This window comes from Colossoma macropomum, unplaced genomic scaffold (assembly GCF_904425465.1).
Source record: "Colossoma macropomum unplaced genomic scaffold, Colossoma_macropomum, whole genome shotgun sequence".
Taxonomy (NCBI): Eukaryota; Metazoa; Chordata; class Actinopteri; order Characiformes; family Serrasalmidae; genus Colossoma; species Colossoma macropomum.
Genome location: NW_023494791.1, coordinates 1,709,108 through 1,732,888, shown reverse-complemented (window position 1 = coordinate 1,732,888; position 23,781 = coordinate 1,709,108). Strand labels below are relative to the sequence as shown.

General features: G+C 41.2%; 1 protein-coding gene across 1 annotated transcript in view; it reads right to left on the bottom strand.

Annotated features, from left to right (window-relative positions):
* Nucleotides 1-23,781, bottom strand: part of acoxl (acyl-CoA oxidase-like) — a 123,052-nt gene that overhangs the window by 69,563 nt on the left and 29,708 nt on the right. Inside the window, exons 10-12 of the mRNA XM_036573630.1 lie at nt 20,905-20,939; nt 6,274-6,390; nt 1,128-1,281 (exon numbers count right to left, since the gene is read on the bottom strand). Of these exons, the coding sequence (XP_036429523.1) occupies nt 1,128-1,281; nt 6,274-6,390; nt 20,905-20,939 (306 nt within the window). The remainder of the gene's footprint in view (nt 1-1,127; nt 1,282-6,273; nt 6,391-20,904; nt 20,940-23,781) is intronic.

The window sequence follows — 23,781 nt, the reverse complement described above, 5'->3', positions numbered from 1 at the left end:
GGAGTTAGGTAAGCGGTTTATCTTTTGTTTATTCTGTTGTTTATCCTTTTGTTTTGGTTAACACTAGTTAGCACCTATCTTGGAGTTACTGTGGGTTCTGTTCAACAATCAGGAAGACGATCTGGTGATTAAACTGTACAGCTGTATAATACACTGTGAATTTGGTATTAAGAGAAATTAGCTGTTTTGGACTTTTTATTATACAGCACACACACACATTCACAAAGCACACACTTTTCTATACAATTTTTATAACATTACTCTATATTTTGTTGCTAAAATATTCCAAAACTACTGAGCCCCCAAAGTGGCATTGTAAAAAAAAAGGGGTGCCCAAACTTTTTGGCTTGGGAACCAAGACAAAGAGAGTAATGTTTGTTGTTGGAGGCCAAAAAGACGAAACAATATACAAAAGGAAAATTTCAAAAATTTAAAGTGTATCAAGTTTGTATAACATTATATTATATTTTGTTGCTAAAATACTTCAAAAACCGCCGAGCTACCAAACTGGCATTGTGAAAAAAAATATTTGCAAAAACTTCCTCACAAACAATTTAGCACTAGTTTTGCGTTCGCTTGCAAAATTTTTGCATTCCCTTGGAAACGTTTGGCATTGCATTTGCAAGGGAACACAAAACCTTTGTAAGAGAATGCAACGTCTTTTTTCCTTGAATAACAGAATTTAAAAAGGAAAAATAGGAATTTAATTTGTGATGTATAGTATTAAAATCTATTTTTTGGTCATTGGATAGCAGGGTGGTAACTCTGGGGTGACTTTCTGGTGGGCCAAATCAAACCAAGTCTCTTTTATTCCTGTGTGTCACAATTTGGGCAGCCCTTAAATACACTCCTCTTCTGTTGTTTTGGCCAAACCTGAAGACAAACTGGTGATTGCACTGTACAGTTGTTTAATACACTGTGAATATGCTATTAAGAATGATTTGCCATTTTTTGTCCTTATTATTATACAAAGCACACATTCACAAAGCACACATTCCTCACCACACCATTCTTTTAAGGTCTGACCCCAGACCAGGCCATAATGCTATCAACTAGAGTGGAAGATCAACTTTAAAACTGCACAGTGTGTGTTTATCTGAGTGTCATGTGCACACAGACCCACTCACCATGCCCCCCGTACACTCGCGACACTCCTGCAGGCAGGCCACGTTGGCCCAGGTACTGTAGGCTTTGAGGCCGGCCACTAAGGCCTGCAGTGGCCGATTGCTCTGGAGGTCCTCTCCCTGACACAGAGCATCGTCCATCAAACCAGCTGTGTACCTGCACAAACACAGCGACACATTAGCGCCAGTCAAAACGCTTCTCTTTTGCATTCTCCTCAAATTCAATACAACCTTTTTCATCAGCATAACAATCTGAGTGAACAGTATAAATTTGGAAATTTTAACATGAACTCCAGTTTCTTAGTGTTTGTCCCCTTTGCACTCGAGCAGGCGCAGACTCTCATCACTAACAGTGACAAAAGCCTCTGATGAGCAGATCAGAGTCGTGTGAACCTGAGTTTCAATAGACGAGATAAGACTAAAAAACAAATCTGACCTTTTACTACAAAGAACTCAACACGCTCAATTTCACACATCTGCTCCAGTTTAAATAGTGACCTAGAAATCGTGCAGAACAGTTGTTTATTTGCAGAATAAACTGAAAACAATCCGACATTTTAGAAGTGATTTCATTCAAGACTTCTGCACAGTTTAAGATCCTACAGAGCTCATCGATCTAAGGTCCAAGTTATCTAAATCTCACCCGAATGTTGTCAACGATCAATGTGATCAATGTGATCAATGTGATTCCACTCCATGTAACTGTAAGTTATTTTGTAAAATTATTTACTAAACTAATTTACAAAGTATACCTGAAGAAAGGAAGGACGGAAAAATCAGTAAATTGAGCTGTGAGTGGAAAATAAGCAATAATAAGTGCAATTTTGTCTAATACTCAGCTTAAACGGCCAGAAAATGCTGAGCAAAATGCCAGTGGACCACTGTCAACAATAAACAACACTAAACAAGAAAGGTCCACTATCAGGGACAGCTACAGCAGGGGTGCCCAAACTTGTTGGCTTGGGAACCAAGATAAAGAGTGTAATGTTTGTTGTCGGGGGCCCAAAAGACAAAAACAATACACAAAAGGACAGTTGAAAAATTTAAAGTGTATGAAGTTTGTATAACATTACTCTATATTTTGTTGCTAAACTTAAATTTTTGTTACTTAAAAAAACTGCCAAGCTGCCAAAGTGGCATTGTGAAAAAAAAATATTTGCAAAAGCACTGCGCTCCCTCGCAAACAACTTGCACTAGTTTTGTGTTTGCTTGCAAAATTTTTCCATTCCCTCAGAAACATTTCGCATTGCGTTTGCTAAAAAATGCACAATTATTGTGAGGGAACACAAAACATTTGCAGATGTCAATGTCTTTTTTGCATGAAAAACAGAATCACAACAGGAAAATAAGAATTTAATAATTTACAGTATTAAAATCTGTTTTTTCAGTCATTGGATGGAGGGATGGTACCTTTAGGGTAACTTTTCTGTCAGCCAAATCAAACCAAGTCTCTTTTATTGCTGTGTATCACAGTTTGAGCAGCTCTGACCTACACTCACAAAATCTCATTACAAATTAAACTGTTTCAGTGAGACAAATATGCTACCTAGAAACACAACCTCTTAAAGGCACAATCACAAAAATATCAATCACAAAAATATCACACTACTTATCTAAAATTAGAGCCTTTAAGAACCAACACAGCAGAACAGCGGCAAAAACTCTATAAAGATACACAGAATTTTGCTGGTTGATAAAGAAAATTAGGTGCTTTTCTGGATATTTTAGTGTTTAAAATGCTCCAACACACCTGATACAACTAATCAGCACAACTGAAAGGGGAATTCCACTGATTTTTCAAAAATTCTACATGCTTAAATGGTTGAGAGGTCATTCAGAGTGGATCTTATTACCATAAGTAGTACTGTTATTATGAAAATGTATGTATTTATTCCCAAAAAGTGGCAAATATCTAAGTGGGTATCACCAGACACTGCAGGCAGTTTCACTTGCTGTCCTGCACATAATTCAAAGGGTTTTGATGTCATGAACCAGACACAAACACCATGCAGCCGACAGCAGCCCAGCAAAACTGGACCTGTCTAGTCCTGTTTTATTTACTATAGACTTGTTTTTATTATGTCGTATTTTACCTCACAAGATTTAGGTGGGTCTAGGGTTGCCAGGTGTACAGTTTTGGAGCTCTGCTGTCCAGTTGGTCCTTGAGTCTCACTCTCCCATGTCTTCCATTTGTCATTTGTTGAAGCAGTTGAAAATGTATTTTAACATTTAAATGTTCCCCATAAAAAAACTACCTTTTTTAAATTACTGAATACATTAAGAAGATGTAAAAATAAATGAAATAAACCAGACAATAGTTGAGGGGAAAACACCAGAAAAGATAGAATGGTGCGTGTAGAAAAAGACATATTGCACATTCTAAACTGTTTGGTTCTGCCACTGCTGAAATCTGGCAATCCAGCAGACCTCAGGACAAACTGTACCTCTGTATCTCATCAATAATCCCCCAACAAAACTTATTATTTCAGATTTTCCACTATTTTCCATCATCAACATTCCAAATACACTCAGAAGACTCGTGTAGGTTCACTGGTGGTTCTGGATAGTAAATAAAACGTCTATATCTGTGTTGTAGTCATGGCGACCCCTGGTTCCTATCACCACCACTGTGAAGACATCTGAACCAAAAATGTAGAAATTTTGAAAAATAACAGTGGAATTCCCCTTTAAGAAAGCAGGTTAAGCTGTTAGAGAGCTGATCGTGCTGAAAAACGAAGGCTTCTACCTTTCTGTTTCAAGCTGAAACAATCTTATCATGAAAAACATAAATAAAAGCTGAAGATAACGGGCTTGTTCCTGTGGTCGCATCTACCCCTGCCTCTCTCTCTCTCTAGTGATAAGTGATAATACTGAGAATCAGATGCCATGGCAGCAGTGTTGAGGCTTTATAAATAACCATGAAGAGTGCAGTTTTCTGCGAAGCCGCAGCTGAACTCTCTTTTCCTCTCTCTCTCTCTCTCTCTCTCTCTCTCTCTCTCTCTCTCTCTCTCTCTTTCTCTGGGTCTGTGGTAATTCTCAGAAAGAGTACTGTGTGGCATGTGTACATCCTTCAATAAAGCTCAGCTAACAGGGAACGACAGCCTCTTATTCTTCACAACATCCATTTATAGGCTAACTGTGTTTGATTTTAATAAAGCTTCTCCATTAATTACATTACATACAGAGAGACATCAAGTGGTGATGGACAGGAGTGCCTGTGCCTATCTATATATACTACCTACCTTTATATCTGTATTTATATCTATTTTTTTTAAACTTATGCATATGTATAATCTATCAATATCTATCTCTGTCTACCTAATAGTACATAAAATCTACACTCACAGTACTGTACGAAAGTCAGAGGCCGTTCTTACTACCCAGATAGCAGCATATATCGGTCTGCTGGCTTGATTAGGTCGGCACCCCGCTGACTGTTTGCCACTGCTGGTCCACCCTCGGACCACCCAGATTACTGTCCTGCAGACAAGATCTAACTAGTTTTTAACCTCCTCAAACAGATTTCAAACGCACAGAGCCTTTTATTTTGGAAAATAATCTAAGAAAAATATTACAAACAACCCAGAGTAATAAAATAATGACCAGGCCTGATATGAAATGATTCTATAGAGATGTTGTTGCCGACACTGAGCTGGATTAAAGTTTTTTACAAAACTAATTTATAAAGTAAAGAAAGGAAGGAAGGAAAAATCAGTAAATTGAGCTGTGAGTGGAAAATAAGCGATGATCAGTGGAATTTTGTCTAATTCTCTGCGTAAAGACCGATGGGCCGCCCAGAAAACAATGAGCAAAATGCCAGTGGACCAATGGCTTTGTCATCAGCGGACCAACAGCGGCCCACAATCCTCACACTATCAGGGTAAATTCACTAAATTTCTTGTCAAAACAACCATTAACTCCTACAACCCTAAGGTCATTTTTATATGACACAGTCACACGTGTCACATGTGGTCAGGCTACTCAGATATGGTCATTATTTGAAAGTCAAATGTTAACAAAATTGAATTGAATTGAAAATTTGATATCTTTATAAATTTGGTCATTTTTTGATCAAAAATTCAATTTGCGCCTGCTATTTTATTTTCATTTTTGCCTATACAGGCTTTTAAAGCACTTGTCAGCTCAAGTACCTTTTGAGAAATTGCTAAACTACAGTGTTTGTGAAGTAAAAACACAATAATGTTGACTGTGGTTCACTCTATTGTTTATTACTGAGTAAAAATAAATGAGTAGCATTAGGCCGGAAAATCATTTATTGATTTTCTGTCCTCTTGGATCATGATGTCACAAAAGCAAACACATTTAAAAACTAGGCCTACAGCAGTTCAGCTGAACATATAAGGAGAGTTTCAGCCTGGACTGCCTTTTGAATGAGGTGCAGTACAGGGCACCCAATCAGAACAGAGCTCATTTACATATATCAGTCTTAAAGGCACAGTAACAGAAACAGCCTGTTCAGTTCTGAGGGATAAAGAGAGGATGAAAAATTAAAATGGTCATATAAATACAAAGCATGACTGTTTTTGGTATATAAAACCACACAAACTTTAGAAATGGACTTATTGTTTGAAATCTTATATTCTTTTATTTATTCCATTAACTTGTTTTTTTATTTATTTTATCCATATTTAATCTGTTATTTATTTAGTTTTGTTGCGATTTTCACACTTTATTTTGAATTTTTTTTATACTGTTAAATTTATTTACAAAAAATTGCTTTTTTTAGCATTTGATGTTTTTACAGTCTAATATTTCCAAGCCCTGATTTCTGTATTGGCTCAGCTATACTGTAAATGAAGGTTTCCCTCACTGTACTGTGAGTTTAAATACAGATTAAATCGATTAATTCTTTGAAGAAAAAATAAAATACAAGAAAAATGCAGGATATGGGCTCTTTAAGCTGTATTACTGAATGCGGTGCATTTGAGCCTCTCAAACTGGAGACTAAAATTAAGGTAACACTGAATTGCCATTCAGGTAATTAATGGGTTAAATAATGACAGTTAAATTGTGCTGCGACTGTGACGAGGGGCTAAAGCTGGGAATCTTCTATTTCAGTCAGACAGGAGGAGCAGTGATCAGAGAGACCTCACCCTGCGGGGGCTGTCAAACTGGCGGTCAGACTGACCTGGTGGTGAAGGTGAGGGCGAGGGAGGTGGCCAGGTGGGGCATCAGCCTCAGATACTGCGTCTGATGCTCAATTATCTTAACCTCATCCTGGTCTTTGGGTCCGAACTGCCTGCGGCTGTGAGAGAGAGAGGAGGACAAAGAGGAAGGGAAGACAAAGAGAGAGCCTGTGTTATGTGTAAAGGCACTTTGACGTTGATGTGGTCGTAACAAATGTGTGATAAAGTGCACACATCTCTGTGTTCGTGCTCTGTAAGAGCTGCTGTGGTGGACCGTCAGCCTGGCGCTCGGAGAACAGCGCGTCTCTCTTTGCTGAGGTGCTGAGATGTGGTGTCAGCGCGAAGATATGCGCACCTGTTACCCTTGAGTTACCGCAGGCTGTATCTCTGAATCTACTCGCTGCAGGTGGCTTCCCCACAAGACAGGAGAGAAGTAGGGCTGAGTGGTGTACGTGTAAGTGTATGTGTGGCTGGTTTCCAACGTGACAGGATCTCAGAGAAATGCCCCCCTGCGTGGGTGTCTCACAGGCACAGAAGTCTCACACCAGCCACTGAGCCATCCTTCACCAAAGGGCAGCGTACATAACTCTATATAAGCCTTTCATGACCACTGACATACGTTTATAGAGGTTTATCCCAACAAGCGTCACATGTTCAAACACTTACTGAGCTGAAATGACGTCAAGATTGAATAAAAGCACTGTCTGATGACAGCTGACGCTTGCTGGAGTGATCCTTCATAAATGTTTATGTAGGTTTATGTCAGCTGACATGAAAGGCTCGTGTATCCGTACAAATGCTGCCGCTCAATAAAGCGCTACCAAGAAATCTAACTGCTGCAACTGATTTTCACTTGCTATTTTTAGCTGGTGCACATACATGACACGAGCTCACTAAAGTCAACTCACAGTCAGCTTTCAGACACACTCCAAGCTCACCTACACTTCAAAAGACGATACAGGTGGGGGGAAAAAGCAAAATAGCTAGGCCTGCAACAGTCTTTCAAAATCTGAGGTGGAAAAAATACCACGGAGGCCCGAGTGTCTACAGCCACGCACAAATGTTTGAACACCCCCGGGTCAAATTTCATGACAACTGACATCTATGTACACTTATAAAAGGTGAGGGAAAACTGAAAACCTTAATTTTCATGCAAATTTATGCAAAGCACACAGCTTGTGTTTATGTGCTGGTGTGCAATATTTCTAAAATATGTATATATTTTTTTCCTTATGCGTATGTTTTATGCCTGTCTATGTGCATTTGCCTTTATGTTATATTCATGTTATATTTTGCACATCAGAGTTGGAGAAACGCAGTCTCGTTTAGCCGGGCACTCCTTGATGTAAAGTCTGAATGTTCACTTTGACTTTAAGTTGAACAAAAACATAACATATAAAATGTGCCATTACTTTTGCACAAGACACATATTGTGTTTTTAGCTTAATTTTTAGTTTGATTTAATGTTTATTTCTTCTCTTTTAAATCTACTGTTTATAATCATGTTTCAATCGCTTTATATTCTCCTACACCTTCTTTTAATTTGAATGACCTTTGCTTTTTCTCCTTTAAATGACCACAGTGTTTAACTGGGTGCTATATAATTAACCCTGCCTTGCCTCGCCCACGTTAAATTCAGCAAATAAACAGTAATTTTGTCAATTTTAGCTCATTTTGAGCTCAAAAACACAGCTGGTACATGACCAGCAAACACAGCTTTGAACAGCTGTTCAGATAGAAAATCATACAATTTTTCATTAAAATACAAAAAGTACTTAATTAATGAAAATATGACGATTCGTAATGTTCCACACTGATTTTCAGACTTTGGGACTCATTTACTTCAAAACAATGGGATCTAACTGCTCACCATGTGGCCATGAGGGGCAGGGATGCAGCCTCACCTCCTGCTCTAAAATGCAGGGGTGTGGCTAAAATAAGGATCCGCCTACAGACTAAAACTCTTTGTGTTTCATCTTCACATTGAAAAAAATCTAAAAGTTCTTAAAGGAAAATAACTGACAGTATAAATATACATGTATGTGCATGTGTGTATGTGTGTGTGTGTGTGTGTGTGTGTGTGTTTGTGTGTGTGTGTGTGTGTGTGTGTGTGTTTGTGTGTATGTTTGTGTGTGTGTGTGTGTGTGTGTGTGTGTGTGTGTATGTGTGTGTGTGTGTGTGTGTGTGTGTGTGTGTTTGTGTGTATGTTTGTGTGTGTGTGTGTGTGTGTGTGTGTGTGTGTGTGTGTTTGTGTGTATGTTTGTGTGTGTGTGTGTGTGTGTGTGTGTGTGTGTGTATATGTGTGTGTGTGTGTGTGTGTGTGTGTGTGTGTGTGTGTGTGTGTGTGTGTGTGTGTATACACATGTAAGCATTATTTTCCCAAGTGTAAATTTAGGGGTTAGCGTTTGGGACGGACACCTCTCAATGGTGATGATATGAAATGGTGGGCCTCTGACCCCTAATCACAGACACAAACAGACCCCTACTATCTAGCCATCTAGGTTTTTTTAACAGATGGAGCTCAGATAAATCAGAGTCAGACTCGAGGCAGGCTCATTAAGGCTTGAGGTTAGAGTCATTTCAGTTCTGACCCTTAACCAGACCACACAGGAGATGCCACCTGTGAGTGAGTGTGTGTGGGTGCAGTCAGGGGAAGTCCTCTCTGAGAACATTCCCCCCACGCACACACCCACACACACAAGCTGCGCTTTCTGAAGCAGACACTTTTCCACGGCCTACTAAGCCCCCCCGCAGGCCATTAGTGGTACTGCAGCCACAGACTCTCACCACAGTGCTCACCAAAGCTACGACATCAGTGGTCACCAAACTCTCTCCTGAATATCTACCTAGATGCTACCATGCTTAAAAAAGACGGTTCCTCAAGGGTTCCTTAGTAAAGACTATGGTTCTCTATAGAACCATGTACACTCAAAGAACCATTTGCCTGATTAAAGGGTTCTTTGCATTGTGAAAGTGTTCTTCAGATTGATGGAGAATGTGCTGTAGATGGTTCTATAACTAAATGGTTCTTTGAGTCTACACGGTTCTATATAGAACCACTGTCTTTACTAAAGAACCCTTGAAGAACCATCCTTTTTAAGGCCACACGCTCGCTATATTTTTAATTGTATTTTTTAAGTAGTCCTTATTAACTATTTATATTTTCACCTATTTCAAATTTGGCAATTTCTAATATATATTTTATTTTATTTTTTTTTTTGCTGGTTTGACATTTTCCTGTTTTTACCTTTTTATTTCACTCAAGAAGTGAAGAACAGCGCTTTTTGGACACCTGGTATTTCACCGTGCAGCAGCACACCATCATAAAAGCTGAAAAGGGAAGTGACGCAATAAGTTGAAGCAGTCATGTAACAAAATGAACCAATCACACGACAGGAGAGAACAGCAAGAAGATGAACCCCAGACCACCGATTTCCTGTGCTCAAAAACTGCTTTCACATTTGACCAAACGTCCCGAACTCGCATAGCAAGCGGTCCCTGGTCTGGAACAAAGCTCTAGTGTAATTATTTGAGAACAGCTCCTGCACGGTGAAATGCCGTGTATCCAAAAGTGCTGCTCTTCACTGCTTGAGTTTGTATCCAGGGAAAATAATAAAAAACTGCTCAGATTAAGCCATTTTGAAAACCTGTGCACAGAAAAGTGATGTATGGAACAATCAGGACAGTGAGAGTCAGGCTTTATACGCTCCTCACTAACACCGTTCACCACTTCTTTCTCCAGTGGTCATCAGCACTGGTCCTGGAGATCTACCTTCCTGCAGAGTGTAGCCTCAACAACACACCTGCTCCAGCTAATGAACATCCTTTAAAGGTACTGATTGGCTGGATCAGGTGCGTCAGTGTTGAGTAAGAAGGGGGCAGCATTTTAGATGCAGATTGGAACTAAACTCACGTAAGTAGATCTACAGGAAGAGGGTTGGTGACCTTGGTCATCCTCTAATCATTCTGATTTACTGCCACCACCGTTCTCACTGCTTAATCGATCCGTGGAATCGGATGGGATTCATGTGTTGAAAGCAAACCAGTGATAATGAGCCCCTCCCCCAAACGAGCCCAGATTCGGTCCTGGTTGTGGACTTAGGTATTCGGGTCAAGTATGAAAGTTATTGCTGCTCTGTCCATCAAACTTTCAGTTCAGGATAACTGGTATCATCTGGAACAGCTGTGTTAATGCACTAAAAAGTTCAGCAGCACAAAGGAAACTGTACAAGAACTCATTTAAAACATTTAATTAAAATATACCCTGCCTTTATAAGCTGTTCAGAGCAGACGTTTGAGAAATGACAAAATGTGAATGTTGGCAAACTGAAAGCACAAAATGGATTCTGTAAAGAATGTTTACAGTAATAAAAGCAGGGAAAGGGTTCAGTCAATGGACGTTAAAGCTGCAGGTTTTCGTGTCTAATAAGGAAGAGCTTTTAGTGACGGAAGCTGCCCCTTCAGATGAGTTAACGCTAATTTTAACACTGGAGCTGATCAGAGCGACGTTAAACGCTGAGGAGGACTCGCCGTCTTTAACACAAGATCTTTCAGCAAGCTTTAATGAAACAGAACACAGAACTGCATTAATATTTATCTTTACACAGAATGTTTTAATCACTGATGTCAGTGCTGGGTTTAATCTGACTGATTCATCAACAGAACTGTCAGGAGGCAATCTAAGAGAAGCTAAGTACACTCCTAAAAAAGTTCTTCAAGGGTTCTTTAGTAAAGAACATGATTAAAGGGCTCTTTGCATCATGAAAGCATTATTCAGATTGATGGAGAATGTGGTGTATATTGTAGCACCAAAAATGGTCCTTCTATTGTTATGATGTCAAGCTTGTAACAATAGACGAACCCTTTTTGGTGCTATGTAGAACGCTTTTCTAAATGGGGTTATATTTAGAACCATCTACATCATATTCTCCATCGATCTGAAGAATCATTTCATAGTACAAAGAACCCCATTTCTAAAAAAGTTGGGATGCTGTGCAAAATGTAAATAAAAACAAAATGCAATGATGTGCAAATCATTTAACCCCAATATTTCAATGAAAATAGTACAAAAACAACATACCAAATGTTTAAATTGAGAAATTTTATTGTTCTTTGGAAAATATACGCCTATTTTTAATTTGATGCCAACAATACAATCTAAAAAATTTGGGATGGGGGCAACAAAAGGCTGGTAAAGTTGTGTAATGCTAAAAACACCTGGTGGTTGATTGGCAACAGGTCAATAACATGATTGGGTATTAAAGAGCATCTCAGAGAGGCGGAGTCTTTCAGAAGTAAAGATGAGGAGGGGTTCACCACTCTGTGAAAGACTGCACCATCAAATAGTGCAACAATTCAAGAAGAACGTTTCTCAACATAAAATAGCAAAGAACTTTTACTTTTCATCATCTACAGCATACAGCTCTGTATGTGAGGGACAAGGCCAAAAACCAGTATTTGCTAGCTGTGATCTTTGGACCCTCAGGCAGCACTGCATTAAAAACAGACATGATCCTGTGGTGAAAATCACTGCATGGGCTCAGAAACACTTCTGAAAACAACTGTCTGTGAAAACAGTTCATCGCTGCATCCACAAATGCAAGTTAAAACTCTAAAATGCAAAGAAGAAACCAAACATAAACAGGATCCAGAAATGCTGCCACCTTCTCTGGGCCTGAGCTCATTTAAAATGGACTGAGCTGAAGTGGAAAAGTGTCCTGTGATCTGATGAATCAAAATTTGAAAATCTTTTTGGAAATCATGGACACTGTGTCCTCTGGGCTGAAGACCACTCAGATTGTTATCAGTGCACAGTTCAAAAGCCAGTATTCATGATGGTATAGGGGGCATTAGTGCACATGGCATGGGTGACGTGCACATCTGTGAAGGCACCATTAATGCTGAACAATATATACATGTTTTGGCAACATATGCTGCCATCCAGACGACGTCTTTTCCACGGAAGGCCTTGATTATTTCAGCAAGACGATGTCAAACCACATTCTGCATGTATTACAGCAGCATTGCTCCGTATTAAAAGAGTCCGGGTGCTAAACTGACCTGCCTGCAGTCCAGACCTGTCACCACTGAAGGAAGTTAATGTGCTGTGTTGTGGGTGTATGTGCTGAAGTTGTATTTTAGGCTGCCTATTGTTGTCTTTCTCGTTATATGGTCATGTCTGTCACACCTGTCACTTGTCCTGTATAAGCTGGGTCTATTCTTGGCATCAGTCCAGCTATAAAACTGTGACAGTCTATTGTCTTACGGGCTGGCTGGCTGTCTGGAACCTGTGCGCACAACGAATAAACTTCATTTGTCCAGACAACAGACCTAGTTCCCTGGTTCGTTGGGGTTTGGATTCATCACCACTGAAAACATTTGGTGCATGATGGAGCAAAAAATATGACAAATGAGACCCTGAACTGATGAGCAGCTGAAATCCTGTATCAAACAAGAACAGAAAACATTTCACTTTCTGAACTACAGCAGCGTCTCCTCAGTCCCCAAACACTTACAGAGTGTTGTTAAAGAAGAGGTGATGAAACACAGTGGTAAACAGGCCCCCGTCACAACTTTTTTGGTATGTGTTGATGGCATTAAATTAAAAATGGGCAAATATTTTTTCAAAAAACAATTTCTCAGTTTCAACATTTGATATGTTGTCTTTCTACTATTTTCAATGAAATATATGGTTTACATGATTTGCAGATCATTGAATTTTGTTTTTATTTACATTTTGCACAGTGTCCCAACTTTTTTGGAAATGGGGTTGTAGATACAGATCACTGCAGGTTTGTTCTACGCTTTTATTCACTTGTCAGAAGTAGTGTTTAGGAGTACAACAGTCAACGACAGTCCACAAAATGATGATGATTAATTTAGAACATGCACTCTAAATTCATCTGGCGGTCCAGACAACAACCATGATCGGGCCGGTTCTGGCCTGTGGACCATATGTTCGACACCCTGCTCTAGGGCTGTGTGTATGGCTTTGTACTGTATAGAACATGACTGAATGAACAAAACTAGTTTTATTTTCTTGTTATTTTCTTTTTAGATTTTAGTTTAAACATATTTTAGTTTAAATCTGGCACAACTGGCCTGTAGACTTTTTCAACATGTCTGCATAATTAATTTGTTTAGATGTAAACAGAGTGGTTTGGTGTGAAACTCTCCGTTTTAGAAAAACTTACCGAGTCAGAACTGTTCACAGTGGTGGTGATAGGAACCAGACGCCCACCTCTAAAAGCTCCCTCACAGAAAGTTACTACAGGAAATGGTTATGAATTCACTGCCTGATGACTGAGACACTGTTTTATGATAGTTTCAAGAAGATTTTGGGCCCAAAACAAGTTTTTTAATCCATTCATGGTGGAGGGATACATGCAGGACGTTGTGAGGCAAAATAGTCCCCAAAGAAAATTTATTATTTCAGATTTTCCTCTATTTTCCATCATCAACATTCCATATAAACTCAGAAGACTCGTGTAGGTTCACTGGTGGTTCTGGATAGTAAATAAAATGTCTATATGTGTGTTGTAGTCATGGTGACCCCTGGTTCCCATCACCACCACTGTAAAGACATCTGAGTCAGTAAGTTTCTCTACAGTGCAGCATTTCACTTTAGAGCTTTAACAGGTCAGCAGAATGTAGGCTTGAACAGGCAAATATCATAATACAGGCGATAGAAACTGAAAAAAATGCTAATCGGTTTATAATCGCAGCTTGGCATCTTGAATCGAAACCGAATTGAATCATGAGGTGCATAAATATTCTCACATCTACAAAACAGGCTCGTGCTGGAGCTTTTAAGAGCAGCATCATGCCGATGGCCAAAGAGGTTTAATTTTTTATTCCATTGTCTGAGAAGTCCCCGCTGCGTGGGCGGCTGGGTGGGTTCTCTGCACTCTTTGATGCAGCATTTCTATAATATGTGTGATTTTCTGATGTGTGGGCGTAAAAAGGGGCTGTTTTGCAAATGGAAAACCTGCAACCATAGAAAGCAAACATTTCCTCCCTCTCTCTGTCTCTCTCTCTCTCTCTCTCTCTCTCTCTGTCTGTGTGTGTGTATGTGTCTCTCTCTCTCTCTCTCTCTCTCTGGGGATACCATCTTTGGAGGCAACTCTTCCACCCACGCACATGCGAAAACGCACACGCACACTCATGCAAAGCCACATGTAAGGAGGAGAGAGAGCGCAGCAGATGCGGGGAGGCCGAGAGTCCCCCTCTGACGGGATGTTCTCTGCGGTGAGCAGACTCTCCACACGTCACTGCCACTGCGCGCTCTTCGCATTCATTTGCAGACCTGCTTGTTTTCTCCTCTTTCTGCCTCATGACCACATAAATGGCTTTTATAGTTTGTGCATCCTGTTTTGATCTCAGCTCTCCTTTTCTGAACTTAAATGGCAACAATATAGTGACAAACCGAGAGCACTCAGGTGGTCTCGGCGACAAACGACACAGGAGGGCTTCTCATCCACCTGTTGTATGCAAATTAAAAAAAACGGACAAACTAGATGCAAAAGCCAGATATTTGGCAAAAAACCATCACAAAAGGAGCTTTTCTGCTTAGATCAAGTGAGTCGATAAAAGAGAAGCACGAAAAACTTTTGGAAGTCATGTTTTATGTACTCGCACCAGATGCCGCCAACTAACTTCATCATCTGGCCTACTTCCTTGTGGTTCCTTGTGGTTTTGCCACAGCTGGGCTTGGCTTGTACTTGTGGGTCACATCTTGTGTATGTCCCCAGAGAGCAAATGGTTTTGGGCCGATTTTGGCTTTCTTATGTGAGTGTTGGTTGGATACCAACCTGCCAGAATAGGACCAGATCCTGGACAGCTTCATACCGTTTTGCCATGTGTCTATGTTTGTGGGACAATTCTGGTATGAATGTTGTGGACCAACAATGTAGTTGGGCCAGATTTGGGCTATATCCTGTAGTTCCATTCACTTTAGAGTGTGTAGGCCAGATCTGGGCTGGCATGATATGCACATCATTGAATTTTGTTTTTATTTACATTTTGCACAGTGTCCAACCTTTTTTGGAAATGGGGTTGTAGATACAGATTGGAACTAAACTCTGCAGGAAAGTAGATCTTCAGGAAGAGGGCTGGTGACCTCCGTCATCCTCTAATCATTCTGATTTGCTGCCGTTCTCACTGCAGGTTTATTCTGAGTTTTTATTCACTTGTCAAAGTAGTGTTTAGGAGTACAACAGTCAAACGACAGTCCACAAAATGATTTTAATTTAGAACATGCACTCTAAATCCATCTGGCGGTCCAGACAACAACCATAATCGGGCCGGTTCTGGCCCGTGGACCATATGTTCGACACCCTGCTCTAGGGCTGTGTGTATGGCTTTGTACTGTATATCATATGACATAATAAACAAAAGTAGTTTTGTTATACTTTCTTGTTATTTTCTTTTTAGATTTTTGTTTGAACCTATTTTAGTTTAAATCTGGCAAAACAGGCCTGTCAGATTTTGACCTAAAATGTCAATGTTGTGGACCAACAATGTAGTTGGGCCAGACTGGGGCCAGATTTGCCGGGAGTCCAAGAGAGCACAATTGGCCTTGCTCTCTCTGGGTGGATGGGATGGCCCCCTCCTTCTCCCCCATCACTCAGTGAGAAGCTAGTCAGTGCAGGCGTCTGTTAGCTGACGTAACAGATCTGGCGGTTGGCGCTTTCCCCCGAGCGCGTTCAGCTGTCCAGTGATGTTCGAAAGTTCGAAAAGATGCCGTGGCGCTTCACAAGTCTCCGAGGAAGCCTGTGCTGCCTTCGCCCTCCTAGCGTTGGTAGTATTGTGTGATTTGGGGAGTCCTAACTAGCGGGTGGAATTGGAAACGACTAAATTGGGGAGAAAAATGGGTAAAAATCCAAAAACAGGGCCAGAACAGGGCCAGATACCAGATAGCTGCCTATGGTTCTGCCTATGGTTTTGCCTCCTGTCTCTATTTTGAGGCAAAACCCTATTCTTGCTCATATGCCTAACATCTGCCCTGTAGTCAACCATTACTTGCATACACTCCTAAAAAAGATGGTTCTTCAACAGTTCCTTAGTAAAGAAAATGGCTCTATATAGAACCATGAACACTCAAGGACTCGTTTGCATGATTAAAGGGTTCTTTGTATGATGAAATGGTTCTTCAGATTGAGGAACAATGTGTTGAATATGGTTTTATATGGAACCTTTTTGAAAAGGGTTCTACAGAGCACCAAGAGTTCTTCTATTGTTATAATGTCAAACTGCAGCACATTCGTGCACATTTTCCATCAGTCTGAACAACACTTTCATGATGCAAAGAACCCTTTAATAGTGCAAGGGGTTCTTTGAGTGTTCATGGTTCTATATAGAACGGTTTTCTTCATGAAAACCCTTCAAGAACCATCGTTTTTAAAAGCGCATTAAAGCCAGAATCAACCCAGATCTGTGTGCTATCTGCGCTGTAGAAAAGCATCTGGCCCAACTCTGGCCAGAGCCGTGTAGCGAAAACTTCAGCATATATTTAATAATTCCGACTGCTGATATATTTAGCAGAAGTCTGTTAATCTAGATGTACTAAAAACATGTGCATGGGATTTTCTTGTAAACTGGAAAGTGTTACAGACTCTTATGTGTGCATTCACTTCCAGGAATTCATGCAAAACAGTAATTGATCAAAAAATAAATAAAACACTGATTAATACAAGTTTGAATGGAAACCCTGCTGCAGGCTGCGTAGTTAGACCAGGAGCAGACATTCGAAGGTTTACCACGATATTCAGCAGACAGATACTGTTACGGCGGACGATCTGAAATGCCATCACTGCATTTTAGTCAAACAAGTTGCAGTTTCACCAGAGATTAATTACATACGCAGAGCAGCTCTGGTTTCACAAGCTCCCACTTCACGGTCGCACTGTGATCTCAGGCTTTATTTGATGTTTGTACAGCTGCTGTAGTGCATAATTGGTGTGAGCACCTTCACAGTGCTGCACTTTCACACTCAGAGTGCCATTCAGAGAAATATGGGTTTATCACGCAGCCCAAAAACATAATGTAGGTGAAATAAAAGACATGATGCTTATTAGGACGGTCAAAAAAAACAGGATTCCATGAAAGACAGAAAATCCGAAAATGTAAAACCGACAACAAATTACTGCTATTAAACAGGTCCATATCATAGAAAACTGAATTTTCCTCTTTTTTTTAAAAAAAAGAGTTTGATGCAGTTCACAATGTGGCGGAGGAGCGCTGCAGCCCACTTAAGGAGGAGCACAGCCGGCAGTTTGTTCTCCAGCTCCTTACACTAAATTCCCAAACTGTCATCACCACTGAGCAGCTTTTCAGTCGGCAGCTGTGACAGAAGAACAGCTGAACAACCTGGAATCAGCCAGAAATTAACCCAATACCATTCACCAAACGTGTAGTCTGATCTTCAGAGTCTGACCAAATCAGACTGAGCCATAAAACTGCCGCAATATGAAGTTTAGCTCGGTTTTGTCAGTTTTTGCCAGATCAGTATTAATGTTGTTTTGTTCCAGCCAGTCTGTAAAGCATCTTACAGCCCATTTAGTTTGGCTAATGGTGTTGGGTTCATTTCTGGCTGATTCCAGGTTGTTCAGCTGTTCTTCTGTCTCAGCTGCCGACTGAAAAGCTGCTCAGTGGTGATGACAGTTTGGGAATTTTGTGTCGTCTCATCTTCAGAGTCTGACCAAATTGGCTGTCGGTCAAATGTGATCTTAAAAATGTCCGTTTTCTTGGCTTGAGCGTCTCCTACAACTGTCAATGCCGTTGCTTAGCAACAGCGTCTCAGCGGAGTGATACAGTGTTTGTGAAAAACCCGTGATGTTGGGTTTTTTTGGGCTGTTATGATGAAATAACAGCACGGTTTGAACACTTCTCAACCGATCAGCTTGCGTGGCCGGAACTAACTGTTGTATAATGTGTGAATAAAGCATGTTAGTTCACTCACACTGGTGTGTGTGTGTGGGAGCATCTGAGCCCTCATTAGGTGTGTCAGCCCCTCCCCAGGCTGGAGCCACAGTAAAATTGTTAAAGTCCCTGATAACATGGTTTAAAACACTGAAACATTGTTTTATAGTAAAGACATGTAGTGGAAAAAAGTGTTTACAAGTGTTATATTCAAGAAATACACTGACTGAGCACTTAATTAGGAACACCTCCTTGTTTCTACACTCCATTTTATCAGCTCCACTGACCATACAGTTTCACTTTCTAGTTCTACAGTTACAGACTGTAGTCCATCTGTTTCTCTGCATACTTTCTAACTCTGTTCTTTAACGGTCAGGACCCCCATGGACCCTCACAGAGCAGGTACTATTTGGGTGGTGGATCATTCTCAGCACTGCAGTAACACTGACGTGGTGGTGGTGTGTTAGTGTGTGTTGTGCTGGTACGAGTGGATCAGACACAGCAGTGCTGCTGGAGTTTTTAAACACTGTGTCCACTCACTGTCCACTCTATTAGACACTCCTACCTTGTCAGTCCACCTTGTAGATGTAACGTCAGAGACGAAAGCTCATCTGCTGCTGCACAGTTTGTGTTGGTCATCCTCTAGTCCTTCATCAGTGGTCACAGGACGCTGCCCACAGGACGCTGTTGGCTGGATATTTTTGGTTGGTGGACTTTTCTTAGTCCAGCAGCGACACTGAGGTGTCTAACAACTCCAGCAGCACTGCTGTGTCTGATCCACTCATACCAGCACAACACACACTAACACACCACCACCACGTCAGTGTTACTGCAGTGCTGAGAATGATCCACCACCCAAATAGTACCTGCTCTGTGAGGGTCCATGGGGGTCCTGACCACTGAAGAACAGGGTAAAAGGGGGCTAACAAAGTATCAGAGAAACAGATGGACTACAGTCTGTAACTGTAGAACTACAAAGTGCACCTATATAGTAAGTGGAGCTGATAAAATGGACAATGAGCGTAGAAACAAGGAGGTGGTCAGAATGTTATGCCTGATCGCTGTATGTGTATTTGTGTCATTCTGTGGTAGCTTGTGGAGTAGTATTACAGTGTTAGTGTCTACCATGAACGGAAAGTGTGTGGTTAGCAGTGACCTGCCTGCTTCAGCAGTTTGTCCCAGCTGCTGTGTTCAATAAAAGAGCATTCGCTTAAAGCGCTATGCTTCCCATGTCCTTTTCTTTGTTGACACGATCCTGCAGCAGGTGGCTAACGCAAGTAGGAAACAGTGTCAGGCTACGCTACAAACAACGCTGTAATAAACCTTCATAAGAAACACCATGAAGAGATGCAGAAAAGCTTAAATAAGCTGCTCGTTGGGAGGGTTGTCAGGGACTTGCAGTATCAGGAGATCAGCCACTTTATCTGAAGGAGAGCTGATGTATACATACTGCTAACTCTCATTGGTGCTTTGGCAGATCTGACCTCACCTGCGCCAAATTTAGTCCCACCAAATCAAATCAAACTGAAGAAAAAGGGCAGAAAAAAGTCATTTCAAAATTCTCTCGACAGAAAAGACCGGCAGCATTGTTTCTCTGCCGTTTCGCTGTAAAAACATCACAAAAACTATAGATAACAGATAGAAGAAAATAAAAATGAGCAGACAGGGGCTTTAAAGTTCACTCCACAGTCCGTATATGGAAACCAAGCTGCAGTCCCCTTTTACATACATACCAGCCTATTCAGACAACAGCTGTTCAGCTCCGTCTCCACTCACACTGTAGTTGTAAGGAGTGTTTCAGCTTTTTGAATAAGACACAGTATAAGGTAGTGCAGGGCAATACAAGCCAATCAGAACAGAGCTCATTTACATATATTAGTCTTAAATGTACAATACAAACAGCCAAGGGATAAAGAGAGGTTGGAAAATGAGCAAGTAGAGATGAAATGCCTGTTTTTGGTACATAAACCAAATAAAATAAACCTTAAAATAAAATTTAGCACATCCAATTGGCTAGTGTTCCGCCTAATGACTGCTGGTATAGGCTCCAGCATCCCTCCACAACCCAGAAGGATAAGCGGCATAGAAAATTATAAAATAAAATAAAAAATGTAACATAAGGGGGGCGGCACGGTGGCACAGTGGGTAGCGCTGTCGCCTCACAGCAAGAATGGCCTGGGTTCGATTCCCGGCTGGGTGCCTGGGGTCATTTCTGTGTGGAGTTTGCCTGTTCTCCCCGTGTCTGTGTGGGTTTCCTCCGGGTACTCCAGTTTCCTCCCACAGTCCAAAAACATGCAGTCAGGCTGATTGGAAATGCTAAATTGCCCCTAGGTGTGAATGTGTGTGTATGTCTGTCTGCCCTGCGATGGACTGGCGACCTGTCCAGGGTGTATCCTGCCTTCCGCCCAATGACAGCTGGGATAGGCTCCAGCACCCCACCGCGACCCAGAAGGATAAGCAGTTTAGATGATGTATGTATGTATGTATGTATGTATGTAACATAAGGGCCCTTTAAAAATGTCACTCAGAACACTACATGTATGTACATGTATCATCTTATACTGTTTTTTTCCAATGTTATGATAAAAGCCATGAAAAGAGGTACTGTAATTAGTGTGATGTTACTTTTTTATACATAAAAGTAGCTTAGAAGTATCAAATACTGATTCATTCATGTCTCTCTCTCTCTCTCTCTCTCTCACTCAGAGTCCTACCTGTGACTGTAGCGCACTGCAATGATGAGTCCGAGCTGTAAGAGGAAAGAGAAAAATGAAATCAATACATGTCAATCAGTACAGTACATGATCAATATTTCCTTTTAACCAAAAGCTACACAACAAAGCAGCACAAAGACGTGTACCAGAGACACACTGATATAGAATTTCTGCACTCATAATGATAAAAATGATAATTAACACTTTGTTATGGCAGATACTTTCAATAATTTGCATTTTCAAAAAACAAACTCATACATGAAGGACAGCGAGTGTAAGACTATACTAATCGAGGAATGGATCAATTATTGATTTTTCTTAGTCATGACAGTTAAATCTGTAAAATCTGTCAAATTAATCACTTAATTGTCATTCAACAGTTTCACTGGTTCAGCTACTGACACAGTATTTCACCATCATAACAACAACAACAGCCATTAAAATGAACGTAAATGTCTGTTTGTTTTGGGAATTTAAATACTGTTTCTGTATATTAACAGCAGTAGTGTTAAACAGGACCTATTATGCCCCCTGTGTCAAACACAAGACCCACGGACCAAGTCAGGCCCGCGGCACAACCGGCCCGCCAAATTATTTTAACTTTCTATTCATATTAGCCCATTTCACTATGAGCTGCACTACAGTTCCCAGCATGCACTGCAACATAATGTGTGCTCCCACTCCCTCCCCAACAACGATCTATGGGACAGCACCACAAAAAAATAAAAAATTAAATAAAAAATGATGGTGTCCAGTTCAAGTGAATGGGCAGTTTTAAAAAGCCTGCTGAACACTGGGGACATTTACAGAGGTTTAACAGTTTAACAGTTATCTGCAGCTACTGTAGCCTATTATTTTATATAAAACACTTTTTTATTTAAAATTATTTTTGAATCGTTCAAGTATTCAGCATTTTTTGCCGTTGTAGTTTTGGCATGTTTTGAATAAACAATGTCCTGTTCAGGTCGTGGCAAAATTAAATAAAGACACAGCTGGCCCACGGATTTGCTGAGATTTTTTAATACGGCCCGTTTAGTGGTTGAGTCTGACACCCCTGTATTATGCTCACAGTGTTCATAACTGTATTTTTGGGCCCTACTAGAATAAATTTACATGCTTTGATGTTCCAAACACACATTATTTTTCTCAGACTGTTCATCTCTAATGCACTGTCTGAAATGCACTGTTAGAGCTCCTGTGTCTTTAAGCACCGCCTCCTGATGAGCCCAGTGTGCTCTGATTGGTCAACTGCCAGTGTGCTCTGATTGGTCAACTGCCGGAGCGGTATCCTGCTACAAGCTCCGCCCCACACTGCTGTGTTCTCAAAGCAGCGTCGGTTCTTTCATATCAGTTTGATCCAGAGTCGATCCTGAAAGTCCGGTACAAGCTGGTAGAGCCGATCCACCTTCGCAAGCTGGACTGGAGCAGGACAGGGAAGCTTTTACTCTGTATCTCTCTGCGTGAGGGGGCGGAGCTCGCTGGTAAGCGGGCAGTAAGGACTGTGTTACAAGATTATGTCATCTTGTAACAAAGGAAAAGGGCTGGAATTCCAACAAGGCGTTTCAGGCAGCTGAGAAAAGAGGGTTCTGTGGGAGAGAGTGTCTCCCTCCGGAGTGAACTCTGAGCTTTGGGACTTTGCAGAACATTTACATGCACAAAAAGATACAACACACTAAAGGAAAGAGGAAAACTGGAAAAGCATAAAAGGTCCACTTTTAAATACTGTAAGCGTATGATTTATTTCCCAAAAACAGTATTTTGACAGTGCTTTTTTTATAGTCTTGTATGGCAAGCGCCTGTCCCCCGGGCCCCGATGATGGCTGCAAGAGCCGGAAGGGGGGGGGGATACAAATTCAGAGCGAGGATGAACCCCGGCGAGGACGACAGGGAGAGAACCGTGAATGAGTGGGGGACGGCGTGCAAATCCTGAGCACCGCTGAGGGACAAGAGTGACAGCGGGAGGAGGACATCAGCCGTGAGAGAGGGGACGTCAACGACAGCAATGAGGCACGACGGCGGGAAGCGAGTCCCGAAGTCCGCCGCCCAGGCCCCGCGCCCTGTTCCACAGCAAGGCCGCTTCACTTCACCTTACATTCGATCCAGGTGGCCGAGCTGCTGAGCAGGGGCGGTGACGGGGAGGCAGAACAACAAGCTCTCGTCCCCTCTCGGCTCGGGTGCTCGGGAGCGCCTTTTAAAAAGAGCAGAGAGGGCACAGAGAGAGGGACGAGAAGCAGCGGCGATGAAAGACTGAATAGCTGAAAAATTGCATAAAAGGGCTGAAAAGTCTGGTCTGAAACCACTGAACCAGCTTAGCTCTAGGTTTGATTTCATTGTCGTGTTTGTTTGGTGGAGAAAAGTAAAGAAAGTAAAACGGCTGCAGCGACACTGAACCCTGCCTCCAGCGTCCCCCTTGAGTCCGGAGTAGTGCATGACATGCTACAGCTTGCTAACCATGTACTCATTTTGTACACATATTATTAATGTTTCATTACACAGTGAATCCTGTTCACTCAGAGCTCATCCAGTGAACTAGCGTGTTAAAATGAGAGCATTAATCATTAATCTACATATTTATTATTCCACCACTTATTTTAGCTATTACTTATTACTTACTGTAGCTAAAAATGATGTGTGGGCTTAAATGAAGTGCCCCTTTTTTTAATTAGCTCTTGGTGAACAGATCCTCAATTTGTCAGAACTTGTTTTAATTGCCAAACATTCTTTCACGTTTACAGACCACATTTAAGCTGATTAATCAATTATTTGTCCTTTAATTCACTTTATTTCTTGCAGCACTGGATTCAGTTCAGCCGTCTGGGCTTTGAGGGTGATGGGAGAGTTGACTGGATCAGGGATCAGTTTTCTTGCCGTCTGAAG